This window comes from Gobio gobio, assembly GCF_949357685.1.
Source record: "Gobio gobio genome assembly, chromosome: 17".
Taxonomy (NCBI): Eukaryota; Metazoa; Chordata; class Actinopteri; order Cypriniformes; family Gobionidae; genus Gobio; species Gobio gobio.
In genome coordinates, this window is record NC_137110.1 from 34,079,649 (window position 1) to 34,100,429 (window position 20,781).

At 43.5% G+C, this 20,781-nt stretch overlaps 1 protein-coding gene across 1 annotated transcript; it reads left to right on the forward strand.

Moving 5' to 3' along the window:
• The first annotated feature begins 958 nt into the window (after positions 1–958).
• On the forward strand, positions 959–20,373 carry cacng4a (calcium channel, voltage-dependent, gamma subunit 4a). Its single transcript, XM_079841893.1, has 4 exons — positions 959–1,410; positions 1,832–1,915; positions 2,184–2,324; positions 16,961–20,373. The coding sequence occupies exons 1-4, from the start codon at positions 1,131–1,133 to the stop codon at positions 17,491–17,493; spliced, it is 1,038 nt and encodes a 345-aa protein (XP_079698019.1). The 5' UTR covers positions 959–1,130; the 3' UTR covers positions 17,494–20,373.
• The last annotated feature ends 408 nt before the right edge of the window (positions 20,374–20,781 follow it).

The following is a 20,781-nucleotide window of genomic DNA, read 5'->3' on the forward strand; positions in this document are numbered from 1 at the left end:
TGGCATAAACAGAATGAGAACATGGATCCATCATGCCTTGTTACCACTGTGCAGGCTGGTGGTGGTGGTGTAATGGTGTGGGGGATATTTTCTTGGCACACTTTAGGCCCCTTAGTGCCAATTGGGCATCGTTTAAATGCCACGGCCTACCTGAGCATTGTTTCTGACCATGTCCATCCCTTTATGACCCCCATCCTCTGATTGCTACTTCCAGCAGGATAATGCACCATGTCACAAAGCTCGAATCATTTCAAATTGGTTTGACAATGAGTTCACTGTACTAAAATGGCCCCCACAGTCACCAGATCTCAACCCAATAGAGCATCTTTGGGATGTGGTGGAATGGGAGCTTTGTGCCCTGGATGTGCATCCCACAAATCTCCATCAACTGCAAGATGCTATCAATATGGGCCAACATTTCTAAAGAATGCTTTCAGCACCTTGTTGAATCAATGCCACGTAGAATTAAGGCAGTTCTGAAGGCGAAAGGGGGTCAAACACAGTAGTTCCTAATAATCCTTTAGGTGAGTGTATAAGCAGGAACAGAATCTCTACAGGTCGGTATACAAAAACACTGATATTGGAAAACAATCTAAAAATAACAATTGGGCATTTTATGATTGCAAAAATTAATTTGAAAAATAATCATTAGGGAACATTCTAAATCGTCTTTTTAAAATAACTTGTATTATACTTAGCCTGTAGTTATTTAAAAATAACCCAAAATGAACATTCAAGGTGGTACCCAAAAATAGCCAAACAGTTCCCAAATACAATGGGCACTAGCTTTACAAGAAAATCAGAACGTTACAGAAAGTTAGTTACATATTCAATTATTTTCCGTATAGCCTATCTTGTCGACAAAATGCTACAGGAATGCACAAGAAAGTAACTGTTTGTCTCTGTGTGCAGAAAAGTGCCCTGAGATTGGATCAAAATTCGTTCAGGACCTGCACTCAGATGTCACCGTCATGTGGGCTACGGATCTATCTAAAAACAGTCAGGATCCGCTACTGGAAGTCAACTTCTTTTTTCCGCTATAATAAATCGTTGTTTCCATCGCAAAAAAAGTTCGTCTAATCTGCTCATCATGCGTGGTTAAATTTAAACACGCAACAGAGATATGTGAAATGTACTGTGAAGTTGTCTTGGTGCGCTCAGTTCAGTCTAGTTTATGTGCCATGGCTTGGTGTGATCGTGGAGTTCAGATTATTTTGACGAGCCTGGGCGCGTTCGCAGCGATCAGCCTGATGGCTGTCGCTATCGGGACCGACTACTGGCTCTACTCTCGAGCACACATCTGTAATGCGACCAGCAACGCAACAGATGAAACCCAAAGCTTTCTGCTGCCAAAGAAAACACGAGGCGATCTCACGCATTCTGGACTTTGGAGAATATGCTGTGTCGAAGGTAAGCGGACGGTCAGATTTAGATAGAATATTAAATTGATTAGATTTTTTTCTAAATGTTAATTCATATAATAGGCTATGTCTATTTATGCGCCTTTAAAGAAAGTCACTCAGAGCAGTGCATGATAAAAAAATATGATTTAAAGACCTCAACAAGACTATAGGCTACCTATGGTACAAATATTTAACAGACATAGGCTACATATTTGCAAAGGCTACATTAAGGGACATTGTAGACTAAGGTCACACAAAAGAGTTAGCTTTTAAAATATATTTAATATATTCTTAGTATTGATTGAGAAGCTAGTTTAAGACTTTGCAGATTAATTCTGAAAAACGAGGCAGAAAATTAACTTAAAATGAATCTGATTAGGTAATGCAATCTTTACAAAAAAATTCAGCATCACTTATGTTTGGCACAGGGATCAACAATGGGAGCTGCTACTGGATCAATCATTTTTCTGTGGATAATGACTATGACACCGACAGTTCAGAGTACATCCTCCGTGAGTTAATTTTCTTTATAACATTCAAAGAACGATTCAAATTAGTATTCCATAACTTGATTAAATTTCACCAAAGATTGAATTTGTCATATATATGAACATTTCTTTAGGCCATGTTTCAATATGACATTTCTGTAATAATGTTGGCTTGTGTATGCCATTAGGAGCTACATATCTTTGCTTGCATTTCTACAATGAGAATCATCTGGTGACACATTTCAGGTTAAAAGTCTGTTTAAATACAGTAAAATGCCTTTGTGTGTTGCAGGATTGGTGCGGGCATCCAGTCTCTTCCCCATCCTGACTACCATCCTGCTTCTCTTGGGGGGACTTTGTGTCGTGGTGGGCCACATTTACAGCAGCAGAAATAACATTATTCTGAGTTCAGGAATCCTATTTGTATCTGCAGGTACAACACATGCCAATATCCTTAACATGCAGCCAGTTCTAGTGTTTCAGAAGAGAATCCCTGAGGAGTCTCCAAACAAAATCATAATTTTAGTAGTCAAATCATATCAATGTATTTTAATTGCAAAAGCAGGGTTGCCATAAATGCATGCAATACATGATATAGGTAATGTTGTAAAGCATATTTTTCCAATTTTAGTTTGAATACATTTTTCCAATTTTATTTTCTGCATATGTTGTGATGACCAAAAATATATACATATCGGTTCTGTAGAGGAAATAATTGTTGAAGTTGTGGTGTCACCCGGACACATATGTATGGTGAACAGACGGGAAGTAAAGTTATGCTAGGCTACTCCCCATGTTCCATCTCGTGATTCCCGTTAACATAACATGGTGTCAGAAGTTTAAATAAACCAGTTAGTCATGATACCACCAGGGTTTGAAATTAACTTTTTCACTCACCGGCCAATTTGGCTACAACATTAAGTTACCGGCCTTCTACTAGCCAAATGGGGGAAAAAAATGGTAACACTTTACAATAAGGTTTCATTGGTTAACATTAGTTAACTACATTAGTTAACATGAACTAACAATGAACTGCACTTCTACAAATTGTATTAATCTTTATTTATTTTAATTTAAACATTTACTAATACATTATTTAAATCAAAAGTTGTATTTGTTGACATTAGTTAATGCCCTGTGAAGTAACATGAACAAACAATGAACAGCTGTATTTTTATTAACTAACATTAACAAAGATGAATAAATTCTGTAACAAATGTATTGCTCATGGTTGGTTAATGTTAATTAATACATTAACTAACGTTAACAAATTAAACCTTATTATAAAGTGTTACCCAAAAAATAAATAAACCCGATTAACTACGTCACAGCTTTTATATACACTCACCTAAAGGATTATTAGGAACACCATACTAATACTGTATTTGACCCCCTTTCGCCTTCAGAACTGCCTTAATTATACGTGGCATTGATTCAACAAGGTGCTGAAAGCATTCTTTAGAAATGTTGGCCCATATTGATAGGATAGCATCTTGCAGTTGATGGAGATTTGTGGGATGCACATCAGGGGCCCGAAGCTCCCGTTCCACCACATCCCAAAGATGCTCTATTGGGTTGAGATCTGGTGATCTCACGTGGAACAAAACAAACATGTGGTCTCAGAATAAGCCAGGGTCTGCTTCGTTGCTTGAATTTTTTCACTCGGGTAAGTTAACCCAGGCAAGGAGCACCACATTATTAAGGTTTTAGGAATTTTCGCCATATTGCTCCAATGCAAATGAACAAGTATGCCATTATTTGTTGCGTAGTGACGTGTATGTTAATTTTTACCCGCATTTGGCGGGTGTTAATTTCAAACCCTGGACACCACTATAAATACTCAGGAGAGAGTGTGAGGAAAAGCATGTTGTGGGTAAAGAGGCAGAAATTAAAGTGGTAACGAGAGAGCGAGATGGAGAAAAGAGTACAGATGAGCTGGTGAAAGTAGGAAAAAAAAAAAAGGTAACAAAGGATGAAGCAGCAAGTGTGCCACATCTGATACCGTCACTGACGCTCCCAGGCCAGTTGGATTTCAGCGATATGAGTGAATGAGCCAAATGGATGCGACACTGAGCATTATAGAATTGTGGCCCGGACAATCAGTCACAAGAATATCAGGTTAATACTTTCATGTATACCATAGGTGAAGAAGCTGAAGATATCCTGAATGTTCTTTCCCTGTTCACGGAGGAGAAAAAGTAATACAAGACAGTGAAAATGGGCATTCACACAGCATTGTGTAAGCAAACATAACATGATTTCTGAATAAGCTCGTTTTAACAGACGTAATCAAGAGTCAGGGGAGAGTATAGAAGCTTTCATTACTGCTGTACATGCACTGGCAGAACATTGGGAATTTGGAGACAAACTGAGAAGGGACAGATTTGTCATTGGCATACAGGATGCAAGACTGTCTGAAAGTTTGCAACTTGATCTTGGGCAAAGCGAGGCTGTAAAGAGATAGTAGCCTGTCCTGTGTAGAAGTTCATGTGAGGTGCAAATAGCAGGGGACGTTCATGCTTTAAGTTCAAAACCAATACAGTCACTAAAAGCGTAAAATGGAATGGTTAATGAAATCACTCTGGAGTGAGAAGAGCAGAGCATGAAAGACTTTGCTTTCCTGAGTTCAATAGAGACACGCTGATTGAACTAGTCAGAATGAATGGTCAAAATACAGAGTTCAAGCTGGACACTGGCGCAGCGGTTACTGACATCCCAGTAAGCAGTTTTTCAGCGGCCATTCATGGCAAACTTCAACCTGCAAAATTATGGGCATGGGACCCATGCCCTCGATTTTTCAGGGGCAGAGTTGAACATCAAAAATAAACAAACTAACAGGACACTTATGTAGTGAAAGGACTGTCCGAAGCACTGTTGGGATTCCAGCCATCGAGGCTTTACATTTTGTGATGTTATGCCTGATAACAACTTTGGTTCCGGTACTTTGTTGCGGACCGGGCAGTTCTGGAAAGGGCACCATCCCGGAGGGATGAACGCTATGTGTGTGCTCACTTAATAAATAATCAGAAGTTACAGCAAGTCTTTGTCCCGTGGCATTCATAACATAACATGGTGTCAGAAATAGGGACTGGCGAACACCAGAGAGTTTGTGTAAAAATTCCAGCGAGACCAGACCCAAGGTGAGCGAGACGTGCACGGAGAGAGGCGGGGAGCATGAGAGACGAGTGCACGTGGGCCGAGTGCAGGAGAGCAGCGCACAAATCTATGCAAAAACAGGTCGAAAAGACATTGTTGAAAAAAAGTAAGAAAACAATAAGAGAACACTGAGTGTTTTTCCATCATGGAGAAGTTAAATCCACCGTCGCCTATGCAGCTCGTCGGTAATCTTACTGGAAACGTTTCAAGCAGAGATTCAACATCTATCTTGCCGCCAGTGGTGCATGTGGAGATGACGAGAAGTTAAAGGCATCTTTCTGCATGTCATAGGTGAGGATGCACTGGATATATATAATAGCTTTCAACTTGACGAGGCAGATTTAACACTGACTGTTCTCATGACAAAGTTTGAAGAAAACTTTGTGCCAAGCAAGAATGTCACGTTTGAGAGATACAATTTTTTTCTCTGCTGATCAGAAACAAGGAATGACTTTTTACCAATACCTTGCTGAACTGCACACACTGAGCAAGACTTTGGAGATTTAAGAGATTCACTAGTGAGAGACAGAATTGTCTGTGGGATCCCCTATAATGGTCTCAGGGAAAGACTGCTACGTGAACCAGCTCTGACATTAGATTGACTGCTGTCAATATATGTAGACCTGCTGAAATAACATGTGCACAAGCCAAGGAACTGCATAGAGATGATGCTGTTGTGCATGCTGTAAAAAGAGAGGAGCAGCACACAAAACAGTCAACAAAACAAAGACAGCAGTGGGTGAAACCTCCAAAAAGTAAATGCGGCAGATGTGGAGGGACACACATGCCACGATCTTGTCCTGCTTATGGAAAAACCTGCAATAGCTGTGGGAAGTATAATCATTATGTAAAGTGTGGCAAAGCTGATGTTGCAAAGAAAAAAGTACATGCAGTTGAAGAACAGCCAGAGGAATTCCTTGTGGATTCTGTTCAGACAAACACGGCAGGCAGAGCTGAATGGATTGTTCCACTGACTGTAAATGAGACAATTAGTTACAGTTACAATTAATGAGACAAGTTAACCTATTGTCTATGGATGACTACAAAACTCTCAAAGTCAAAAACAAAATACATTCAACAAAGATGTTAGTAACAGGATACACAGGTGAGGATGTCCCTGGCAAAGGATGCTGCCTGGTGAGAAGAGTGTTTGTGACATCGCATGCTGAAACAGAGGAAACTTCATTCATGGAGGAGTACAAAGATCTATTTGAAGGACTGGGATGCTTTCCTGGGGAGCACAAAATAAGCATTGATGATTCGGTGACTCCGGTGGTACATGCATGCAGAAAGGTTCCATTTGTATTACGTGAAAAACTCAAAGAGGAACTAGCTCGCATGGAGAAGTTGAATGTCATAAAGACAATTGATGAACCAACAGACTGGGTGAGTTTACTCATCAATGTGCTGAAATGGTGCTTTGAAAATATGTCTTGATCCGAGAGACCTCAATAGGGCCATAAAACGTGAACACTTCAAACTGCTAAAAAGAGAAGAGATCATGTCTCAGTTTGCTGGAGCAAAGTGCTTCAGTAAACTGGATGCGTCGTCCGGTTTTTGGCAAATGAAACTTGATAAGGCCAGTTCAAAACTGTGTACCTTCAATACCCCAGAAGGCCGATATTGTTTTCTACGTCTCCCGTATGCTCCCATTCTGTCAGCACCAGAAGTGTACTACAAAACAATCCACATGATCTTTGAGCATCTAACAGGTATAGAGACTATGATGGACGATATAATTGTGTGGGGTTCTAAACGTCAAGAACACGATGCACAACTGAGGCAAGTTCTACAGCTTAGTCCAATCTGATATTGAACAGATAACTTTTGTTGGGGATGTTTTGTCTGAGGAAGGCGTCAGGCCAGACCCAAGAAAAACTTCAGCAATAGTCAATATGAAATGGCCTCAAAATAAAAAGGAAGTGAGAAGATTCCTTGGAATGGTCACTTACCTGGCCAAATTAATTCCCCAGCTGTCAACGCATTCTGCTCCACTCAGATGTCTTCTGAAACAAAAGAATGAGTGGATGTGGACTCATGAGCAGGAAATGTGCTTTCAAAATCTGAAGCGCATCATTACAGAGGAGCCAGTGCTCAGATATTATGATATAGATATGACCCGCACAAGAGCACACGCATCTCACCAGATGCCTCACAATATGGCCTAGATGCTGTGCTTTTGCAACAACATGGTGAAAGCTGGCAGCCGGTAGCCTACGCTTCGAGAGCATTAACTGGCGCAGAAGCCAACTATGCACAAATAGAAAAGGACTTTTTGTACGTATGCCTGTGAAAAATTCCACCAGTATGTCTATGGACAGTCCTTTGAAGTGGAAACAGATCATAAGCCACTAGTGTCCATAATGTCCAAGGCCTTAAATGACTGTCCCATGAGAATCCAACAAATGCTCAGACTCCAAAAATACGATGTCAAAATGATCTACACACCAGGAAAATGTATGTTCACGACAGATACACTCTCTCGGGCAGTCGACAAGAATGAAAACCATAACAGTAAGAAAAGTGCAGACATAGAAGCGTATGTTGACATGATCGTAACCTCTCTTCCTGTGTCCCCAGAGAAAACCAAACATAAGAAAAACAACTGACATGGATGGAACAATGACACAACTCAAAGAGACCATCCTGAAAGGATGGCCAGTAAAGAAAAATGATCAAATCCAAGATTACTGGTCGTGCAGAGCCGAGCTTTCAGTGGTGAATGACATCATCTTCAAGGGAAACAAGTTTGTCATCCCTGCATCGATGCGCAAAGAAATGCTGCAGAAAGTTAATGAGGGACATCTAGGAGAAGAGAAATGCAAGCGCAGGGCCCGTAAGGTAAAGTACTGGCCAAGAATAAACCATGACATCACTCACACTACATCTTCATGTGAAATATGTCTCACATACAGGTCTAAGCAACAGGCAGAGCCACTCATGCCTTATCCAGTGCCTGATTGTCCATATCAAAAGCTTGGAGTAGACCTGTTTGACTGCAATGGGAAGAGCCACATTGTAGTTACAGACTATTTCTCCAACTATCCAGTTCACGAGTTCACACTTACAAATAAGTCAGATAGAATAAATGGTATGTGTATTGGGCTGCTGTCCGAGGAGAGGGCTCTGAGCTCGGTATTTGGCCCGAACCCAGAGTACTCCCCCCGTATCTCTGGTTAGAAAAGTAACCAGGTAAGTGTGAGGAAGACTGGGTGGTGGAGGGATGCTGAAAACCTGTCAAGGAACTTTGTTGGGTTGACTGGGTATTTATATGATCCTCCACTTGTGCTGATTGGATAGACATGTTTATTACTGATTGCTGACAGCTGGTTTGAATGACATTATGATTGGATAGATCATTTGAACGTGCTCCTCCCGAACTTTGTTAATGAAACATCATAAGTTGCAACTCTACAGGTGACATACAGCCAAGCTGTCATTGCTTTTCTGAAGACAGTCTTTGCAAGACATGGAGTTCCCAGTGAGGTGTTTTCTGATAATGGTCCTCAATTTTGTAGTAGGGAGTTTGATGCTTTCGCTAAAGAGTGGGGATTTCAACACACCACATCAAGCCCAAACTACCCTAGATCCAACGGGCTAGCGGAGAGTTCTGTAAAAATTGTGAAGGCTCTCATGAAGAAGAGTCACAATGGAAAGACAGACTTTCATGGAAGTCTAATGATTTACAGGAGTGCTCCGCTTCAAAATGGGTTGTCCCCAGCCCAAATGCTGATGGGTCGACGGATATGCACTAACTTACCCATCCACCAGGACCTGTTGACACCTGCAGGGGCAAACAAAATCAAAGAAGCAATGAAGTTAAGCAATGCGATGTTATGCCTGATAACAACTTTGGTTCCGGTACTTTGTTGTGGACCGGGCAGTTCTGGAAAGTGCACCATCCCGGAGGGATGAATGCTATGTGTGTGCTCACTTAATAAATAGTCAGAAGTTACAGAATCAAAGTCTTTATCCCGTGGCATTCATAACATAAAACATTTGATTACACACCTTGTAACTTCCTGGTTCTAATAAAATAGTCAACTCCTCCCATGATGATTCACAGTTAATTTATTTGTTCACAATCCTGTATATCAGTCACAAAACAACACACCATGAACCGACGTAAGAGCTAGAAGATAAAAATTGAAAAATAAATATTGAAACAAAGAAATAAACCAACCAACCAAATAAGCACATTGTACAATTAACCATAACTATCATTTCCAAGATACCTTCGAAAAACAAACATTTAATCTCACAACTAATCCCCACAAACATGAAAAGATAGTGTTTTTTAACCTTGTAACCTTGTTCTCCATTTAAACCAAGAGTTAAAACCATTAAGTTATGAAATCCTTAGGACCTTTCCGTGGATTGACTGTACATCTGGGCCTTGTTTAGTCTTAAATGCTATGAACTATACACATCATATATCCACTGCATTCGGTGAATACTCTGTCAGAATTGAAGTCCTTAACCACCACCTCGCTTATTTAACAAATTCTAATCGCATACAAATATTTACACATAAAAATACAACAATAATGAAATAATACCAAAAAAAGACATGAAATAACAAACATAACAACACATCTGTGTTATTAACACACCTACACACTGTGCAGACTAAAGCAAAAGATTTTGTCGCTAACTATCCAACTGTCTTTAAAGGCTTGGGAAAGTGAGATAAAGTAAAAGCTGAGCTGCAACATGCATCGAAGTGATATCCAAGGTCACCGAGCTGATTCCATGGTATGCAGGGATGGTAGTTGTGCCTAAAGCTCAGGGGAACATAAGACTGTGCATAGATCTAACTCGCCTAAACAAGTGGATGCAAAGGAAAGTTCACTTCTGACCACATTTATCATGCCATTTGGCCCGGTATGCCTTTAACCGGTTACCGTTTGGAATTTAGTTGGCCCCAGAATACTTACAGCGTTGCATGACACAAATGCTGGAGGGCTGTGCAGGAGTAGTTTGTCATTCAGACGATATCTTGGTGTATGGGGAAAGCTTACAGCAACACAATGAAAGATTGCATCAGGTCCTGAGCAGACTTGAAAAGGACTAACACTGAATGAGAAATTAGAAATATCTTTGCCAAGGACAAGATAATGTTTGTTGGACACAGTGTTACCTCAGATTGCACATGATCCTAGCAAAGTGAGAGCAATACTGGATATGCCTGAGCCCAGCTGCATAGATGTTAGGAGGGTTATGGGCATGGCAAACCTGACTTCATTCACATGTCCATTGAAAGATCTGCTGTCAGAAAATAATAAATGGTGTTGGAATGCACCTCAGCAAGATGCCTTTCAGAAACTAAAGGTCTCAGTTCCATGCCAGTGTTGGCCAGTACTCCCCAACACGTGAGACTAGACTGTCAGCAGACGCTGACCAAAATGACGCTGACCAAGTGCTGACCAAAAAACAACCTGAGAACGGACTATGGAAATCTGTGGTGTACATTTCCTGAGGGTTGTCAGAAGCAGAAAAACACTATGCCTAGATAGAGAAGGAAGCTTTAGCAGTAAAACGTCTCGGGTTATGACTATAACCCTTGTTCCCCGAGAAGGGAACGAGACACTGCGTCATCGAGTGACAACACTCTGGGGAACGCCCACAGCGTTACGCATCTGAAGTATGAATGAAATCAAGCCAATCTGATTGGTGGTGCGTCATGACGTAGTAGATGACGGCATACCCGGAAGATACAAAAAGGAAGATGATGCAAACACACATTAGCTCTTTTGCGATGAAGCAAGCGCTCTAACCGTGATAGGTGTGGCGACGAGACGCAGTGTCTCGTTCCCTTCTCGGGGAGCAAGGGTTATAGTCATAACCCGAGACGTTCCCCTTCGAGGGAACTCGAACTACGTCGTCGAGTGACAACACTCTGGGGAACGTTAATACCCACTAGGCCACACCGAAATCACCCCACGTCCCAGTGTGAAGCTGGAGACCCAGGCACACTCAGGACGCAAGAACTCGAGCACCAGGCGTCACCGGGAGGTGCAGACTGTAAAAACGTATGAAGGTGTGCGGAGTGGCCCACCCGGCCGCCTCGCATACCTCTTGAAGCGAGACGCCAGAAAGGAGGGCCACAGATGAAGCCATGCTCCTGGTGGAATGGGCCCTCACGGCCATGGGTGAAGGCAAATTGCGCACCCTATAAGCCGTGGCTATAGCCTGGACGATCCAGTTACTGATCGTCTGAGTTGACGCAGGCAGCCCCTTCTTGGGTGAGCCAAAGCACACCAACAACTGGTCTGACCTCCTCCAATGGGAAGACTTCTCTAGATAAATACTCAGAGCTCTGACCGGGCAGAGCAGATGAAGTCTCCCCTCTTCCGCCATCAGGTGGGGAGGGGGATGGAAAGCCTGAAGAACCAGAGACCGGGCTCCCTGAGATGGAACCTTGGGAATGTAACCCGGTCTAGGGTGAAGAATGGCCCTTACTCTGCCGGGGGCAAACTCCAGGCAGGTTGGCGTGACCGCCAAAGCCTGGAGATCTCCCACTCTCCTCAGAGAGGTAATGGCGAGTAGAAAGGCCACCTTCAAGGTCAGGTTCTTAGGCTCAGCCAGCTCCAGTGGCTCGAAGGGGGCCTCAGCCAATCCTTCCAGAACCACCGCCAGGTCCCAAGTTGGGACTCTGGAGCGAGCTACCGGCCTCATCCTCCGAGCCCCACGGAGGAACTGTACAACCAGGTGGTGCTTCCCCAAAGGTCCATCACCTAGAGATGCGTGGAAAGCCCTAAGGGCAGCCACGTACACCTTCAGGGTGGACGGGGTAAGACCAGCGGAGAAGCGATCTTGGAGGAACTCCAGCACTGAAGCCACTGGGCAGTTAACTGGATCCACCTCACGCTCTCTACACCAAGTGGAAAATACATTCCACTTGAGGCTGTACAGTCTCCTGGTAGAAGGAGCCCTGGAGCTGAGTAAGGTCTCGACTACCTCTACTGACAGGCCCGCCTCTAGGTACCGAGCCCCCTCAGGGGCCAGACCCAGAGGCTCCACAACTCTGGCCGGGGGTGAAATATTGTGCCCCCTGCCTGAGAGAGCAGATCCCTCCTCAGAGGAACCTGCCACGGAGAGCCGTCTAGCAGAGCTATGATGTCTGAGAACCATACTCGAGTGGGCCACCGGGGTGCTACTAAGAGCAGGCTGATGCCCTCCCGGCGGACCCGCTCCAGAACTCCCGGGAGCAGAGCGATCGGGGGAAATGCGTACAGACGCAGCCTCGGCCACGTCTGCATCATGAGAGAACCACAGTGGACAGTGGGACGTCTCTCGAGACGCGAACAAGTCCACTTCCACTGGGCCGAATCTCTCGCACATGGCCTCCACCACCTCTGGGTGGAGTTGCCACTCCCCGGGCCTCAGCCCCTGCCTCGACAGGATGTCTGCTCCCTGGTTTTGGTCCCCGGGAATGTATATCGCCCTGAGGGACGATAACCTCCCCTGGGACCACAGGAGGATTTGATGCGCCAGTCTGCATAGAGGGCGCGACCTCAAACCCCCCTGGTGATTGAGATACGCGACAACCGAAGTGTTGTCTGAGCGTATCAGGACATGGTGGCCGCGGAGGTCCGGGTAAAAGCTCCTCAGAGCCTTGTAGACCGCCAGCATCTCCAGGCAGTTGATGTGCCATGAAGAATGCCGGGTCTCCCACAGACCTCTCGCAAAGCGGCCTTCCATGACCGCGCCCCAACCAGTGAGGGAGGCATCTGTTGAAACGGCTTTCCGGCAACATGATGCTCCCAGCACTGGCCCCTGGGACAGGAACCAAGGTTTCCGCCATATGACGAGGGAACGAAGGCATCTGCGTGTTACCCTGATCATACGAAACGGATTTCCCCTCGGGGAAAACCCCTTGGCCCTCAGCCACCACTGTAGGGGTCTCATATGCAGCAGGCCAAAAGGTATCACGTTGGACGCTGCTGCCATGAGCCCCAGCAGTCTATAGAACTGCTTCACAGTGAGGCTGCGGCCTGGCTTCACTCTGGAGACCTTCGCCAGTATGGATTCCACGCGTGCGGGAGACATACGTGCCCGCATCGACGTGGAATCCCACACGACTCCCAGGAACGTGGTCCTCTGGGAGGGCGTCAACACGCTTTTCTTCGTGTTGAGTCTCAGCCCCAAGCACCTTATGTGGGCCAGAACGACATCTCGATGCCGAACCGCCATCTCGCGCGATCTGGCCAGTATGAGCCAGTCGTCGATGTAATTTAGTATACGGATGCCCTGGAGTCTCAGCGGAGCCAGTGCTGCATCCATACACTTGGTGAAGGTGCGAGGGGAGAGTGCCAGGCCGAAGGGAAGAACCCGATATTGGTACGCTTCGCCCCCGAAAGCGAACCTCAGGAACCTCCTGTGGGTTGGAAGGATGGAAATATGGAAGTATGCGTCCTTTAGATCTATCGTGACGAACCAGTCCTCGGACTGGATCTGACTCACGATGGCTGGAATTGTGAGCATCTTGAACCTGAATCTCCTCAGAGACCGATTCAGGAGCCTGAGATCTATTATCGGACGCAACCCACCTTCCTTCTTGGGAACTATAACGTATCGGCTGTAGAACCCGGAGTCCCTGTTCGCCAACGGAACCCGCTCTATGGCTTCCTTGGCTAACAGGGCCTGTACTTCTTGTTCCATAACCCAAACCTGCTCTGGGCCGACCACAGTCCGGACCACCCCGTTGAACTTCGGGGGAGGAGAACCGAACTGTAGTCTGTAACCCAGCTCTACAGTCTGCAGGACCCATGTAGATACACTCAGAAGGCATGTCCATGTGCCAAGATAATCTACTAAGGGAACCAGCCTCTCGAGGCTGGCCACGGCTGTCAACCGAGCCACGGGTGTCTCCCTCGGCAGGGAGAAGTCGGGAACGATTTTCGGTGGGTGCACACGTTTGCTGTCCAGCCGCAAGTCCTGTTGGAGGCAGCGAAGACAACACGCGTGTGCGGGAGATCAGTGAGGCCCGAAGCGTCTGTGACGGCGGGAACACAGCACTGATCTCCCAAGAGCTCCGGGGGGAAGACGACCTCGGTCGTTCCAACCCGGGGGGGGCAGCTCTGAGCGATCCAGCCGCAGCTAGGACCGCTTAGTGGCAGCCTTCTTCGCCTGAAGGACGGTCCTCAGATCGACCTTAGGCTCTGAAGGCTTGCCACGAGAGCGCTGCCTCTTTTGCCAGGCTCCCTCAGGAGGGGCGCGAGAAGCAACGCTCTCTTTCTGCACCTGCCGGTGCAAGGAGCTAGTAGACGGCCGAGGCTGTCCCCTTGAGACAGCCTTCCCCGAAGAGCTGGATCGACGAGGGAGATATATGGGCTATTTATAGTCCAAATGTGGTCGTTTGTGGACGTCTTTTCAACATCATATTTAGACATCGTTTTTATGCAACTTCTATAACTGTAGTCGCATGTTTCAAGAGGGTGGAGGACATGTTTTCTGTACCATGTATTACATTTCATGTAGCTTTGTTTCAGTAGCTAGTTTCGACAGGAAATGCATTGCATCTTTTTATGCGTCTCCAGTTGTTGCTGAGACAATCAAACTGAGTTTTTGGGAAATTATCTGGAACATATGCCACCTTCTGAAATGGGACTAGATTATTTTTCAAAAAACTCCATTTGATTGTCTAAGCAGCAGGTGATAAATGGAGACGCATACATAGGTGTAATGCATTTCCAGCTCAAACCTGCTGCTGAAACACAAAGCTACAGGGAAATGAGCTTTAGCAGCCAGTAACACGCTCCGTTTATATCACGTGTCATCAGAGAGCCTGTGATTGAAGGAGAGAGACCTGGGAGTGTTTAATATGAGAGGAACAGTCCAATGTACAGGGGAGATAGTCAGAATAATGATTATAATCAATATTTCATTGAAAATGGACATGATTGATTACAAAACGCTCATGCAAACAACGGAGGCACTTTTGTTTTTTTCCCTTATTTTTTCGTTGTTTTGGATTCAAAAGTGGGATGCATTTCGAGGAGTGTACTACACAGACATGTATGCTGTTGTTTCGTGGATTCGTCCGATCCGATCTGCACAAGGAGATGAAAGATTAGTACCGCGTTTATTGTGCTAATGTTTAAATAGCTTCAGCATTTCATTTAACCCTTTCCTCTCATGTGTATTTATTGCAAAAACGAGTTCAGAACATGAATCTTGAGTGTTTTAGCTTTCAAGTATTAATCATGTTGATAACAACAATGTTGATATTGGTAAATAAAACATTATATATCATGTAAATGTTCTTGTCATAGACGTCCAAATGACGCCCAAAAAAAATTACCCAGTTCAAGGTCAAAAGTTGAACGTCAAATTGACGTCCAAGTTGGGTCATGGTTGGATGTCAAAATAGTGGACCTAGTTTGGACGTCGAATAGATGTCCAGAATTGGTCATGGACCGACGGACCCAATATAGACATGATCTGCACATCTATCCGACGTCCAATGTTTAGTGGGAAGGAGATGTTCAGTCAACACAGCATGCCAGAAACTGTAGTGTCAGACAATGGGCCCCAGTACAGTTCAGTTCTATTCAAGGACTATGCAACTGAGTATTGATTTGATCAATGACAAGTATCCTATTGTTTCCACAAGCAAATAAAGAAGCAGAGTGTGCGGAGAGTACTGTTAAAGGTCTGTGGAAAAGAGAAGATTACGAAAGAGCACTCCTTGACATCGGTCCACACCACTAGGGAATGGATATGCACCATCAAAGCTTCTTGTGGGAAGGCAACTTCGCACTACTTTACCTCAGCTCCCGAAAAGGTTGTCTACATGCTGGCTTGGAATGGGAGCATTCCAGTTCGGAGAAACAAAAGGAAGGCGAAAATAGCAGCAGTATTAAAATCGTTGTCACTGGGCATGGCCCCTCCCATTGATCCCACCCAGCCTCCCTCTCCTGCCTCCACATACTGATTTAGCCAGTCTGTCAGCCCTGCCTCCACTGGTTCCCTTCAGCCCCTAGACTTCTCCTCTAACACTTTTCTGTTGTGTGGATGAGCCTCAGGTTTTCTGGTTTCCAGTGTCGCCCAGGCAAATGGATACACAGGCTCTGCCTCCAGCCGCTGATCCCATCACTCCACTTCGGTCCGTCGACCTGTCGGCTTCACCTTGGCTCCTCCCTACCTTGGCTCCACCAGATACCATCGTCCTTACGGCTTTACCGGGTTCCCTCGTCCCTCTGGCTTCAACTTGGTCAGACGTCATGCTGCCTGCGTCACAGACTTATGAGCCATCTGCTGCTCTTCGTGTCTCTACCTCTTCGGTTCAGCTGGGCTCTGCCTTCCCTCTGGTTCCGCCTCAGGCACTCTGGCTCCACCCCGGACGTTTGTCGCTGCAACTCCAGTCGACAAGTATACTCCAGTCCTTACTTACAGTGCAAGGCCGCGCCTTCCCAGAGGGTGAATTAATTAGATCACCTGTTAATCTTTGAGTTCATCATCACTGTGTATTTACGTTCCTCTTCAGTTCCCATTAATTGTCCAGTATTGTCGTGTTATTGAGTTTTACATGCTTTGTCTTTTGAGTTTCTTCCCTATTAGATTACCTATGTCTCTTGGATTAATAAGCATTGTTTCTATTTGAATTCATGAATCTTGAAATCTTCATCCTGGTGACTAAGCGTTACTCATGCATTTCTCAACATGCTTGATTAATGCTGTGCTCCATCAATTTGTCATACTTTTGTATGACATTAATTCACTTAATATTACAATGATGGATTTTCAAAACATAACTTTAGTATGATTGTAGGAGTCATTATCAGAAGACAATTTATGATTTTCAGTTTAGAATTGAGAAAACGTTTAGTTATTATTTGATGGTTATGGATATGTGGATTATCTTATTAGAAGTTTATTATTACTGTTATTATTATTACCTTTCATCAGGTCTCAGCAATATCATCGGCATCATCATTTACATCTCCAGTAATGCCGGAGACCCTAGTGACAAGAAAGGAGAAGATAAGAAAAACGTATACAGCTATGGATGGTCCTTCTACTCAGGTGTACTCTCCTTCATTGTCGCTGAGGCCATCGGAGTATTGGCAGTTAACATCTACATTGAAAAGAACAAAGAGGCTCATTTGAAGCACTTTGAGTTTATTAAAACTGCCCCTCCCCCCTCGTCCTCCTTCTACACCAGCATTCCCAGTTACCATTACAGACGACAACGGTCCCAACCCTCTTCTCAATCCACAGATCCAGCTAAAAGCACTTACCCTGCCATACTTAGCGTCACCAGGTCCTCACTGCCTTTGGGGGACATTTCAATGTATATGCTAGAGAGAGAACATCCACTCAAGGCAGGTGCTCTGGCCTCCTATTACACTGGTCTTGCACATCCTAACTTCTTACAAAACCACAGCCACATCCCTAAATATGTTAAGGATAGTTTGAATCACAAGATCACTCCTGTGTAAAAATGCAGTTATGTCATGCATTTAAGATTATTTAAAAAGTTGACAGTTTAGGGAATGTTAAAATGAATGTTAAAGCAACACTATGTAACTTTTGGTGCTCTAGCGGTTAATAAACAAAACTGCATGCGTCTTGCGGAAGAACATTGTTGCCGGAGCTACTTCTCTCTGTTTATGTCTATGGCGAGTCATGCAGGTACTGTGCTACTCTGCAGCGGTGCGACCCGAACCAGACTAAAATAGTCTGAATATAAACACTTATTATATGTGTACCATAGTGATTCAGGATAAGATAAAAACACAGTTTGGAAAATGGATTCATGATGTACTCACTCATTATATAAATTTAGTCAATTTTGAGCACAAGGAAGTTACGTAGTGCAGCTTTAAGATTTAGAATGAAGTGTAACCAAGACTGTTTAATTGCCAAAGCAATTAAGAAAAAAAGCTGTAATATAAAATTGATTACATGGAATAGACTTTTTGAGGCAATTCTGTCAATATTTTTTTTTTGCATTTTGAATGAGATAATTTGATAATTTTCATGGAAAGTGACCTGAAATTGAATTACAATTGTCAGATGCTATAAGCTAGTATAAGCAAAATATGGATGCTTTGCTGAGTAAAAACTACAGTTCATCACTTGTCCATCACTCCCCATACCTAAATTAAACTTATGTCATAATGCACAAAAAATCCTTAGAAAAATAATCTTTGTCACATATGGTTAACTTGTTCATTTGGTTCCTAATTTGTCATGGATGACTTGCACAATGTCCCTAGTTGCTGAACAATTCGCTGTTGCATAATAATTTATCTAATGAAGCAAATCTTCACTAAAACCATGGACACAATCCACTCAATGTTTTAAGATGTCCGTCTTTAAAAAACAACGTTTATGTTATGATGGAAGAGTAATATTACAAGCAGAAACTTTCCACAATAAGGATGTAGTAACCACTGTGGTGGTTTCTCCAGTTTCTTTCAGCCATGGATGGTTTCTCCAGTTCCCAACTGTCATTTACTTGTGCAAATTTACTTTGTTGACTATTGTCACATCTGTCTAGATTAGGGGTGTCCATCCTGCTCCTGGAGGGCCAATTTCCTGCAGAGTTTAGCTGCAACCTGCTCCTGCTCCAACTCATTTGCCTGGAAGCTTCTGGTGATCTTAAAGACTTTGCTTAGCTGATTCATGTTCAGAATTGGACACCTCTGGTCTAGATTTTCATGTTTTCAGTTCATGTTTTTCTAGTCATGTCTTTTAATTTCAAATTACTCTTCGCCATAGTCTTGTTCATGGTTTCATGTCTTGTAATGTTTTTCCTGCTTGTTTTAATTACAATGTCACGTTTTAATTGATTCATTGTCTTATCTTGTTATCAGTTCTGTTCTTGTTATCTTCTTTAACAGTTATGGGCTGCTTTTCCCGATAACGTTGTCTCTTAGCACGCTACGAAGACTCTAAAGGAATAACTTAACTAAAGGTATCCCATTTCTAGGCGTGTTCCCCGAACTATACCTTAGGAGGTTGCTTAAGGTATACCTTCTTAAGTGCGACGTTAGCAGGCGCTGTCTGTGGCAGCGGTGCTGAATTTGTTGATCAATGGCTCAAAAATCGATTATTCACTCTATACAGGGGCTGTTTAACTGCGTTATGTGAGACAGCGGTGTTCTTTATAATATAAGCACTTCAGAAATAGTTGAAACTGCATTTATCAGGACTCGTGAGATCTTATAAATATATTCAAAATTGCAAACTAAATTCAAAACTGTGGATAATTTATATAAATTTGGAATGATTGTGCGCACCTCCAACCTCTTATGCCCAAACGTATCATGCATCAACCCACTAACGGGCAGTATGCCATTTATATTATCATAATATATTTTGCCATAGCCTTCATTTACTCCACAAGCAGAGTTGATTTCCCGCATCACATTATTGGTGTAAATCACTAATTTCTGTTATTGGATGACCTACTCAATAAAGGCGCAACAGGCGAAACATAATCAACAGCTACAGCGGAGAAAAAAGAAAGAAAGAGAAGAGTGGCAGCAGCTGAATTTCGGGGCGCTCCGTCAAGTTGGTCTTGACAAAGTCGGACCAACAAGATCTAAAAGCTGCTGAATTTGCTGTCGTGGCAGGCGAAATTAATTTTGAATTGTAGCTTTTGATATGGTAGCCAGGGGACTAAAGTTTTCACGGATGAAAAAGTGCACATAGAAATGGCTCCGCGGACGGCGCCATCTTTGATTTAAAACTGTATCGCTGCCATAGTTTGACCAAACTCCCCTCTACAATCATTCCTTTTAAATAGACTCCACAATGGTTTGCCAGCTGATATACCTTTGGATAATATAGGCTAATTAAAAAGCGAACAGCCATCAGTGTAATGACAATAGTATTATTTGCCTGAAAACAATTCAATTAGCAGAATCATATTCGTAAAGACTGAGATGTAAAGAAACAGTGGTGGCCACTATCGGAATGAACTGTCAATAGTGATAAGGTATAGCTAAGAGTGCTCCAGACCAACCTTACGAACAAATGTCTTACAGAAGGTATTCTTAACTAAGATCGTTTCGGGAAACACGTATTAACGATAAGATACACCTTAAGGTATAAGAACAACGTAGTGTTAAGAAGGTTTCGGGAAATCCAGCCATGTTTTGTTATTAGTTGTTTTTGACGTGCTTACCCCTAGTCCTGTATTTAAGACCTCATGTTTGCCATGTTTCTTTGTTGTGTATTGAAGTATGTTACACTGTTCTATGTTATTTTCTCATAGTCCATGTTTTGTTTCACATCTTGGATTAAGTTCATAGTTTATGTTTATGTTTTTGGCTCATCACTATTGAAAATTAAACTACAGTCGAGTTCTCTATGTCCTCATCTTCATTTGCTTCATGCATAACAGAATACACAACTAGCCCACCATGAACCTTGCTTGAAAGTTTTGTGGACTGTTCTACCAGGTGGTTCCATGAGTTAATGATGTGGCTTTAAAAGACAGTGTTCAGAGTGGCTTAAATGACTTGTCGAACTACCTGATGCCTGAGAGCAATGTTACAGATCTAGCCGAGTTTTGACTATGCCCTGTTGCTGAGTGATTCCTCATTTTTTGGGGAGAATTGAAGATGTGTGTCTTTGCAATTCCACAGTAGGGGAGCGCGGGGCACAACCTAACACGGGGTTAGTTGTAACACGCATGGTTTAACACTTTCCACACATGCCAGGATGACGAAACTTAGTGTATTTACTAGTTGCCATATCAACATTATTTAGAGAAA